Source organism: Apodemus sylvaticus, chromosome 21 (assembly GCF_947179515.1).
Source record: "Apodemus sylvaticus chromosome 21, mApoSyl1.1, whole genome shotgun sequence".
NCBI lineage: Eukaryota > Metazoa > Chordata > Mammalia > Rodentia > Muridae > Apodemus > Apodemus sylvaticus.
The window spans coordinates 23,845,596-23,855,999 of NC_067492.1; the positions used below are offsets into that span (position 1 = coordinate 23,845,596).

The following is a 10,404-nucleotide window of genomic DNA, read 5'->3' on the forward strand; positions in this document are numbered from 1 at the left end:
GCCTGGAATGATGCCGGGAAAGAGGGCCACGCCCATGCTGCTATCACCGGCGTCCTCCCCATCCAGTGATCCTGCTGCGCTAGTATTCCAGGAGTGGCCGGTGGGCTTTGGATGTCTTTAGTGCTCTGTGCCTGCCACCTCTGTATCTTCTTCAACTTTGGCCTCCATGCTTTGATGGGAGGCCCCCCCACTAGGTAGGGGTGACCCAATGATGTGTGATCTAGGGGTGCACAGTCTAATACACAGCTCACAGTGACAGTGGGATAAAATAATGTTACAAATTCAGGGCAATGCAGTGCTTCCTGACTTAGCAGAAAAGTGTGTGTGTGTGTGTGTGTTGTGTCTCAAGGTCACGCATGTGCTTGCCAGGTAGAAGGATGAAAGGAACAAAGGTATAGTAGACAGGGAAAACCCCGTGTATACAATGAAAACAAAAAAAGTCTGGTTGATCAGGGAATTTTAAGCAGCCATTAAAGAGATTCAAAGCAGCTGAGGTAAGAGCAAGATGCTAGAGGGACAGTGACATCATCAAGAATGCAGGTACTGTGTGACAGTGACATCATCAAGAATGCAGGTACTCTGACAATGACATCCTCAAGAGTGCAGGTACTGTGTGACAGTGACATCCTCAAGAGTGCAGGTACTGTGTGACAGTGACATCCCCAAGAGTGCAGGTACTGTGTGACAGTGACATCCTCAAGAGTGCAGGTACTGTGTGACAGTGACATCCCCAAGAGTGCAGGTACTGTGTGACAGTGACATCCTCAAGAGTGCAGGTACTGTGTGACAGTGACATCCTCAAGAGTGCAGGTACTGTGTGACAGTGACATCCTCAAGAGTGCAGGTACTGTGTGACAGTGACATCCCCAAGAGTGCAGGTACTGTGTGACAGTGACATCCTCAAGAGTGCAGGTACTGTGTGACAGTGACATCCTCAAGAGTGCAGGTACTGTGTGACAGTGACATCCTCAAGAGTGCAGGTACTGTGTGACAGTGACATCAGCAGGATTACGGCATGAATCTGTGAGGTCAGAGACCACAGGCAGGAGGAACTTGAGGGTCCTACCCGAAGATGTCTGAGGTCCAGGCCCAGGGGCTGACCCTCTCAATAGAGAAGGTAGATTCCCTTGTAGGGAACAGGGTCAGTAGTAATGCCAGGATCTTAGCTTGAGACAGGAAGAAATGCATTTCATGTGGAAAACTCCACCTCGAAGGTTTTGGAGGACCAGTAGTGGTTTGTCTGCACAGATTGCTCACAGCTCTTTGCAGAGTGCTCTCTGGGACCGGAGGCGGCCATCCTCCAGTGAAGGCCTTACAGCTCCAAAAAGTGCATTCATTTACTGTCACCCGTCCCCAGGGACCATCTGTGGGCAAAGTGCAGCCTGGCTGCTCTATGACGATGAGTAGAGATCAGTTTTTAAAAGTATTTTATGGGGCTGGAGAGATGGCTCAGTAGTAAAGAGCACTGTCTGTTCTTCCGGAGGTCCTGAGTTCAAATCCCAGCAACCACATGGTGGCTCACAACCATCTGTAATGAGATCTGATGCCCTCTTCTGGTGTGTCTGAAGACAGCTACAGTGGACTTACATATAATAATAAATAAGTCTTTAAAAAAAAAAAAACAAACCTCATGTACATGAAATACCAGAAGAGGGCGTCAGATCTCATTACGGATGGTTGTGAGCCACCATGTGGTTGCTGGGATTTGAATTCGGGACCTTTGGAAAAGCACTCATTGCTCTTAACTGCTGAGCCATCTCACCGGCCCCTACATGAATGTTTTGCCTGCATGTTCGTACATTATAGCATGTGCCTGGTGCAGACAGAAGCTGAAAGAGGGCGTTAGATCCCCTGGGACAGGAGTTAGACAGGAAGGAGGTGTTGGGAGTTGAGCCTGGGTCCTTTTAAACAGCAGCAAGCGTTCTTGGGTTTTTGTTTGTCTGTTTATTTTGTTTTGTTTGTTTTGTTTGTTTGTTTGAGAGAGAGAGAGAGAGAGAGAGAGAGAGAGAGAGAAATTTTTCTGTGTAGTCTTAGACCAGGCTGACCATGAACTAACTCACAGAGATCCACCTGCCTCTGTTTCCTGAGTGCTGGGTTTAAAGGTTTGTGCCATCACTGCCCAGCTTAGCAAGTACTCTTAACCAGAGCCATCTCTCTATCCCCCTCTCCTTTTTTTCGGACTTTTCAAGAAAAGGCTTTTCCGTGTAGCCCTGGCTGCTGGGATTCACTCTGTAGACCTCAAACCCAGAGATTCACCTGTTTCTGCCTCTGAGTCCCAGGATTAAAGGTGTGCATCACCACGCCTCGTTTTTAAAGACAGAGCCCCATGTAGTATATACCCTGGCCTTAGATTTACTATGAGAACGAGACTGGCCTTGAACTCATCATCCACCTGTCTCTACCTCCCAAATGAAAGGGCAGAGTCAGGCCTGAGCCTAGCTTGCCTGGGACAGGTCTGCAGCCCCACACCTGGATAGTAAGAAGCCTTCAGACAGGGAAGCTGAGCTGCACAGAAGATTGTCAGGTCCAGGCCAGAAGCCTGGACAAAGCAGAATCCCCGCAGACTGGAAGTTTACACCAACAGATACCTGGAAAGGACACTCTCCAACCTGTTCCGCCACCTTCAAACTATGCAGTGTGCTCCAGGTTCCCATCTTTGTCAGCGGTCACTCATGCTAGGATGAACTTTGGCGATGCAACTGTCTTTGCATCATTTCTGCCCCCTTCAGTAACCCCATTAAAACCCACTGTTTCACAAAGTTGGACTTTGGTGGTGTGTGTACTTTGGTGGTGTGTGTACTTTGGTGGTGTGTGTACTTTGGTGGTGTGTGTACTTTAATCTGGGGTGCGTAAGCATGTACTCTGACACAAGTCTGCGGTCGGTCGTGCTCTGGCGTCTGTCATTCAAGGTCCCCATTGATCCAAATGACCAGCCATCCTCCTTCCTGCTCCCCAACCTCTTTCCCAATGCAGGCAACCATATTTGAGGAATCACAGTCTTAAAGGGGGGGGGGAATGTTTATTTTCAGTGAGCACAAATTCTTAAGTATAGACAATGACTAAATTCCTTCTTCCACCCGATGGTTTAGGCCAATGGACTTAGAGCCATTGTTTGGGCCTAGAGCAGGGGCATTCTCAATGGGGAGACAGATGGTCATTTGTACTGGGGGGAGAGTGGGGGCACAAGAGGGGCAGCACAGACACTCAACATCTTGTCAATATCCACTTGGGTTGTCTTATCCACCTCAGCCTTGAGGCCACCGCTCACCCTTAGACTAGACAGACCCCCAGGTTCCTCTCCAACTTCCTCTACCAGAGGAGGATGACTATGGGTCAGCGGCACTAATGGATTCGGGCAAGGCAAAGGAAGGCCTAAGGCCAGCTCACCTGCCATGGGCAGCAAGGTCTGCAGCTGCAGCTGTTCCGCGCCTGCCTCCTCAGGAACCAGGGCTAACTCTGACTCAGGCTCTACCTCCGGCTCCCTGTCCCCATCCCCTGCCTGATTCAGCTCTGGGTTGCAGTAGTTGATGTACTGGTACAGTGGCCGCAAGCGTTGGGCTTTTCCTGCAAGGACCCAAGGCAGAGCAAAGGCTGGAGCACCAGGCTGTGCCATGTGAGACTCAGAAGACAAAGATAAAAAGAAAAAAAAGCCCAGGGATTGCCACTCACGCTCCAACCCGAAGGTCTCGGCGGGCGCAGATGTGCTGGCCACAGCTGGGGGCGCAGGAGCCCCTACACTCTTGCGTTTCTTGGCTTTTTTGTGCTGTTTCGATGACAGTGAGGATTCGCTATGGCTGCCTTCTGGCTCTTCCTTCTGCTGCTGCAGCCCTGGTGGCAATTCAGCTTCTGCCCTAGGATGGGCATGGCAGCTTGGCCCTGGGGTAGCCAGGCCTTGGACAAGAGGCCTGAAAGAGGCAGGCTTCAGCCTTTGGTTCCCGGGGCCTTCAGACTAGGGCTTACCCTGCTTGCCCACCAACCAATACTAGAACTAGCTAGCTGTCCGTTTCTTAGTGAGGCTCCAAGCCTAATAGAGGCCCAGTGTTCATGGTGGCTCAGTCTCCCAAATCCACACTTCCACCCCGACTGTTCTAGAGAAACAGGAGTTGGGAGTGAGGGGGTATTGGTGGAAGACAAGAATCTCTGCCTTGAAGGAATGGGGATTCAGGAATCTCCAGGCATAAGACCCACCTCCCCAAGCCCTTCCCTCCGAAAGCCCTCTCACTTTCTCTTGGGTCCATGTGCTGGTCTCACGATGGGTGATGTAGGCTTGGGTCCTCTCTCCTCTCCTGCTTCCGCCCCTGGATTGAGCCCTTCCTCTCCTGGGTTTATCCCTTCCTCGTGGAGCTCTGGCTCTAAGCTGGGCCCTACTGGACATTTGTCTTCAGCTGGGGTTCTGCAGGGCTCATTTGCTGGCACCAGACATTCTTCGGTCCCTGGACACTATAAGATGGACATAGGGAATTGGTAGCCAGTGGCCAGGCAAAGTATTGTGGGGACCATTTACTCAAAGCTGACTGGCAGTAGTGGCGCACGCCTTTAATCCTAGTGCTTGGGAGGCAGAGGCAGGCAGATTTTTGAGTTCAAGGCCAGCCTGGTCTACAGAGTGAGTTCCAGGACAGCCAGGGCTACACTGAGAAACCCTGTCTCAAACATAACAAAACAAAAAACAAACAACAAACAAAAACAAACAAACAAAAAAAAAATCCCCCAAATTATTCAAAGCCCAAAGCTGCTGCGATTGGGGTGCATCTCCCTTGGTTGGGGGTGGGGGGGTGCGGCTGCTCTCCTAACTACATATTGGCCACAAAATATAAAGGCAACCAGCTTAGGCCTCTCTATTTGCAGGGCTTGGCCTAGCATTAGAGGGTTGGGTCACCTAGAGTCCCACCTCTCCTACCCTACCCTTCCTGAGCTTTGAAATGCCCAAGTCACCTCAAGGATCTCTGCAACCTGGGCTAACCCTACCGCAGCCCCATTCTGGGCTTCTGGCTGCCTCTTGGCCCCTGCTGAGGCCATGGCTATGAGGAATCAGTGCATCTCTCGACGGTTGCTAGGAGAAGACCACAGGCCCAGAGCGGGGCTGGACTGGTGCTCAGTGTTGGTGGGGGAGAGAGGCTGAGAGGTAAGGATCCTGTTGCGACCCGAGACTTAGAATCGCTGCTCATCTGGAACTACAAACCCCAGAAGGCTTTTCGCCGTAGTCATTTGACCCCTGACCTCAGGAAGCCATTTGTTGCCAAGCAACAGCAACTCCTACCGGCTTGCAACAGTTGGCGCTAAAACTGCTCCAGTGAGAGCCCAGGCTGGGGCCTTGCGGGGGAGGGGCCACGAACCCCTCAAGGCGGTGGGCTAGTCTCGGGGCAGTGGTACAGGCTGAGCCTAGAGACGGGCGGTAGTCGAGGGGTGGGTGGGGGGTCGGTGATGGGGGGTACCGCGGGAGAGGGCTCGGGTGGAGGGTGGACCGGGATTAGAGTGGGGAGTTGCGCAGCGCAACAGGCCCTGGTGCACAGTTGCAGGGCTGCAGCAGGATCATGTGCGAGGGCCCGTCCCGCATCTCTGGACCCATCCCCCCGGACCCTACTCTCTGCCCGGACTACTACCGGAGGCCGGCCTCGGGTGAGTTGCTGGGTGCCGCGGCGGGGCGAGTACCCCGCCCCACCCCTGAGCACGGCTTTCCACCGCGTCTTGCTCTTCAGCCCAAGGACGCCTGGAAGGAAATGCGTTGAAGCTGGACCTACTGACTTCAGGTCGCGACCTCGACTCCAGTCCTCCTCGTGGCCCTCGAATCAGGCCTGGAGCCCGAGAGATCCTAGAGCGTGGCCAGCGAGGCGTGGGGGACGTGTTGCTGCAACTGCGGGGCATCTCCCTTGGTTCAGGGGTCTCTCCCAAGAGTAAGTCCTTGCAGATGGGGTATTGAGGCATTCGTAGGTCAAAAGCCGAGATTAAAATAGGGTGCTTCCTGATCGCCTTGAGCTCATACAGTTAATGTTCTTTTCTGGGCCTTAGTTTCTCTAGCATAAAAGAAGGGCAAAATACAATACCCGCCGGGAGGATCAGAGTCCAGGCTTCTGCAGAAAGCCCTAGCTAGCTTCAAGCTTTCACACCTTGATGGAACATTGTTTACTTAGTGCCTTCTTTGTGCCAAGTCCTATAGCTGTTAGGAAAACAGGATTAAAAAGTACTGGAGTCGTACTGGAGTCGTCCCAGGGTGTGCTGGTGTCCAAGGGAGGCTTCCCCTTTTCTGAGGAGAAGGGAAGAGGGTAATGGGGGGAGGGATTTGACATGGGTGGGACCAGGAGGGAGGAGGATGCTACAATTGGGATATAATGTGAATTAAAAAAATAAATTATGGGGAAAAAATATGGGAGCCACAGTTGGAGGCAATTGACAAGACAGGACATGTGTATAACATACACAGAGATTAATGGTATGCATCATCATAAAATGTAGAAGATAACTAGGAGGATTACTGTGGAAGGAAATACGTGGATAATGGTGCTATGTGTATGGTCTCTAACCTCCATGACTGAGGTCTTGGTTGTATTTAAGAATTTTTGTGTGCATGTGATGTAGGAGATTGAACCCAGGGCCTGTCATATACTAGACATTTCCCAGAATGTCTGAGCGATCTTTCTGCAAAGGGTAGGGTGTGAATCTATATGCAGTGTTGTCCGAGCTGCAGGGCCATTTGTCGGGCTGTCCCTAGCAACATTCCACCCCGAACCCCTCCAGGGAAGACTCCAAAAGACTATGAGAAGGAAAACTTGAGGCGGATCAAAGAGATTCAGAGGCGCTTCCAAGACCAGGAACGCAGCCGGGAGCAGGGCCAGCCTAAGCCCCTGAAGGCCCTGTGGCGCTCACCCAAGTATGACAACGTGGAGTCTCGAGTCAAGGCCAAGATGAAGGTATCTGTCCCAGGAAGGCGGACATATCATCCATCTTGGCCAAGGCAATTATATCCTGATCTAACTTAGAGGGTGTGTGTGTGGTGTGTGTGTGTGTGTGTGTGTGTGGTGTGTGGTGTGTGTGTGGTGTGGTGTGTGGGGTGTGGTGTGTGTGTGGGGTGTGTGGTGTGTGTGTGTGGGGTGTGTGGTGTGTGTGTGTGGGGGTGCGCGCGCGTGTGTGTGGTGCGTGTGTGCTGTGTGTGTGTGGTGTGTGTGCGCTCGTGTGTGGTGTGTGTGTGTGGTGTGTGTGTACGCACGCGTTCACTGTGTGCGTGTGTGTGTGTGCGTGTGTGTGTGTGTGTGTGTGTGTGTGTGTGTGTGCGTGTGTGGTATGTGTGTGTGGTGTGTGTGTGTGGTGTGTGTGCATGTGTGGTGCGTGCGTGTGTGTGTGTGTGTGTGTGTGTGTGGTGTGTGTGGTGTGTGTGTGTGCGCACACACGCATGTGGTGTGCATGTGTGCATGTGTGTGTGGTGTGTATGTGGTGTGTGTGTGAGTGTGTGTGTGTGTGTGTGTGGTGGGAGGGTGATCACAAAAGACTAAGACGTTTGGGTGGACCTTCTCTAGGGAGCTGATGGCATCAGGGCAAGTAAGGGTTAGGCTAGAGGAAGAGAGCATTCTATAGAGACGAGACCCCACAGGGAGGTAGAAGTTCTGGCATCAGCGGAGGACGGGCAGTGGGCATAGTAGGTAGAATTTGATTTGGAGGGGAAGCAGAAGGTTTGAACAGAAAGCCAGCTGGGTGCATATCTGAAAGAACTACCTAAGTTACATATCAACATGTGATACTGGAGATTGAATCCTGGGACACGCGCAACTGGGTACTCACTAAATTATACCCACGACCTTCCTACTAACCCGTTCTCAGTTTCTCTATCTCCATCTGTTTCATGTAGCCCAGCTGACCTCAAATGCTCAGACTTTCTAACCCTCCTTTATCCACCTCCCAAGTGCTGGAACTAAAGGTGTTTGCTACTTTCTTCTTTTTCTCTTAATTCATTACTTTTTTCAAAAAAAAAAAAAAAGAGTCGGGCAGTGGTGGTGCATGCCATTAATCCCAGCACTTGGGAGGCAGAGGCAGGCGGATTTCGAGTTCCGAGGCCAACCTGGTCTACAGAGTGAGTTCCAGGAAAGCCAGGGCTACACAGAGAAACCCTGTCTCGAAAAATAAAATATGTGTGTGTGTGTGTGTGTGTGTGTGTGTCTGGGTGCCTGCATGCACCACATGCCGCTGTGCACCACAGAGACCAGGAAAGGGTATGGATTTCCTAGACTTGGAGTTACAGAGAGCTGTGAATTGCTGTGTGGTACTGGGAATAGAATCCACACTCTCTGGCAGAGCATCCAGTGTTCTTAACTGCCGAGCTGCCCACCACCCACTCCACACCCACCCGGCCCCACAACCTCTGCTGCCACTCTGTTTCTAGACGGGGTCTCACTGTGTAGCCTAGTCTAGCTTCAAGCTCATTATATAGCCCAGGCTGGTCTTGAACTGGTACAATTCTCCTGCCTTAGCCTCCCAGGTGTGGATATAATGGCTTTGGACCACCCACTACTCCCAGCTTATTTATAATTTTTTTTTCTGAGTCTGTAGCTTGCTGTGTAGCCTCAGGCTGTCCTTGAATTCTCCCCATAACCTAGCCTGACCCCAAACCATTACTCTTTCTACCTCAGCCTTCTGAGTTCTCGGACTGTAGGCATGCACCACTATTTCTTACAATATTTTTCCCCCCGAGGACAGAGGTGGGCAGTAGTTAGTTTTTGGAGATAGTTACTATTTCTCTATCTAGGGACCCTGAAAGAGACTCGGGATTGAGAGAAAAGACAAGGTCACATGAGACTGTATTTAGGCTGAAGCATCTGTGGCACTGCCAGGGGGTAGGACTGTGTCCAGGAAGCAGATGGATACACAGCTCTGGGTCTCACTGGTGAGCCCAGAAGGTTATTGACAATCAAATTGAGGACAGTGGGTCCAGGGGAGCAGCCTTTGGTCTGGAGGGGTGCTTGAAGGGAGCCCTCAGTAATGTTGGGGTGCTAGAGCTAGGAGAAGGGGGTGGTAGTTAAAAGAGGCCGAAGGGAGAGAGCAAAGTATCTTTTTTAAGGCTGTGAGGGACGAAGAGGAGGCTAACACAGATGAGCACAGAGAAGTTCTGAGAGGAAGGAGGGACAGAAAGGAGGGTGGTTGTGTGGTCGGACCCTGCCTGCAGCCTCCCTGATTCTTCTGCCATACGCTACCTTCCAGGAGCTTGGCCCTGCCTCTGTGACAGAACCTGCCCAGTTTCTTCGGGCACACTCCCGCTGTGGCCCTGGGCTCACCCCATCCCGGGCCTCCAGCCCTCAGCTCACCCTGCCAGGTCCTAAAGCTAAGGTGAGAGGGTCTCTGGGGACTTGAAGGCCATCTGCCAGGAGTTCTGGGGTAGCGTAAATCCAGAGGTACGATACAGTGCTGCCACAGGGCCTCCACCATGCTTACCGTGTCTCTGCAGGGCCCGGGCCTAGGCGTGGATTTCATTAGTCACAACGCCCGAGCTGCCAAGAGAGCCCCCCGGCGCCATTCCCGCTCCATGCAGGTCCTGGCACAGGTTCTGGAACAGCAGCGGCAAGCCCAGGAGCACTACAATGCCACACAGAAAGGCCACGTGCCCCATTAGTAAGTAGGTCCTGTGGGCTGGTGAAGGCGATGAGGGGACCCCTGAGGAGGGTGAGGAGCAGTGTGTCCTGACCCTGGGCCTGTGCATTCACAGCTTGTTGGAGCGCAGGGACCTGTGGCGGAAGGAGGCAGAAGCTCGCCAGCGTAGCCAACCTGACCCCTCCATGCCCCCCGGCCACACGCTCATGCCTGAGAGTCAGCGGCTAGAGACACTGAACAATCTGCTTCAGAGTGAGCGCTTGGGCAAGGGTGGCTGGAAGGGAGCCCGTGGGAGAACCATGCACCCCTGCCCAACGCTCACTGTCTCCGTGCCCCCTTGTAGGCCAGAGCCAGCTGCTGCGGGAGCTAGTACTGTTACCTGCTGGGGCAGACTCGCTGAGAGCCCAGGGTCACCGCGCCGAACTGGACCGGAAGTTGGTGCAAATAGAAGAGGCTGTCAAGATCTTTTCCCGACCCAAAGTCTTTGTGAAGATGGATAGCTAGCCCTTCCCCCCTTTGTGGGTAGATTAACAGGGAGATTCATGGTGCTGATCAGCGCGTGGCTGCAAAGGGCAGATGCAGGCCCTGTCATAGCTCCAAAGACAGGAGCATCAGGGTGGGCAGGATCTAAAGCACTTCCTAGTTACCAGTGGCTGTAGAAGAGCCACCGGCCCCCCAACTTCTCTGTTGAAATTAAACCTTTTGTACACAGTGGCTATGTTCCTTGGGGATGTCTTTGAGATGCTGCATCGTCACACGAAGATCTTGCCCATGCCCTCCAGTCTTGTGTCCAGGGAAGAAGACTGACTTACAGGATCAGAAGAGATTGGGGCT

General features: G+C 52.5%; 2 protein-coding genes and 1 long non-coding RNA gene across 7 annotated transcripts; 2 read left to right on the forward strand and 1 right to left on the reverse strand.

The window, feature by feature from the left end:
* The first annotated feature begins 324 nt into the window (after positions 1–324).
* LOC127671710 (uncharacterized) lies at positions 325–1,577 on the forward strand. 3 transcript variants are annotated; one of them, XR_007974786.1, is made up of 4 exons: positions 325–540; positions 607–640; positions 675–708; positions 743–1,577. It is a non-coding gene; the product is annotated as an uncharacterized LOC127671710 (long non-coding RNA). The 3 variants fall into 3 exon arrangements; XR_007974785.1 differs by lacking the exon at positions 675–708; XR_007974784.1 differs by lacking the exon at positions 325–540 and having other exon boundaries at positions 587–640.
* A 1,532-nt stretch (positions 1,578–3,109) lies between these two features.
* On the reverse strand, positions 3,110–5,016 carry C21H16orf86 (chromosome 21 C16orf86 homolog). The gene is made up of 4 exons (XM_052167303.1): positions 4,966–5,016; positions 4,223–4,440; positions 3,670–3,905; positions 3,110–3,564 (listed from the first exon to the last, which is right to left on the reverse strand). The coding sequence occupies exons 1-4, from the start codon at positions 5,014–5,016 to the stop codon at positions 3,155–3,157; spliced, it is 915 nt and encodes a 304-aa protein (XP_052023263.1). The 3' UTR covers positions 3,110–3,154.
* Positions 5,017–5,244: 228 nt separating this feature from the next.
* Positions 5,245–10,284, forward strand: Enkd1 (enkurin domain containing 1). Of its 3 annotated transcripts, none has more exons than XM_052166114.1 (8): positions 5,245–5,290; positions 5,511–5,616; positions 5,697–5,891; positions 6,733–6,905; positions 9,184–9,309; positions 9,428–9,591; positions 9,686–9,822; positions 9,914–10,284. In XM_052166114.1, the coding sequence occupies exons 2-8, from the start codon at positions 5,532–5,534 to the stop codon at positions 10,072–10,074; spliced, it is 1,041 nt and encodes a 346-aa protein (XP_052022074.1). In that variant the 5' UTR covers positions 5,245–5,290; positions 5,511–5,531; the 3' UTR covers positions 10,075–10,284. The 3 variants fall into 3 exon arrangements, with proteins under 3 accessions (XP_052022074.1, XP_052022075.1, XP_052022077.1); XM_052166115.1 differs by lacking the exon at positions 5,245–5,290 and adding an exon at positions 5,297–5,366; XM_052166117.1 differs by lacking the exon at positions 5,245–5,290 and adding an exon at positions 5,352–5,403.
* The last annotated feature ends 120 nt before the right edge of the window (positions 10,285–10,404 follow it).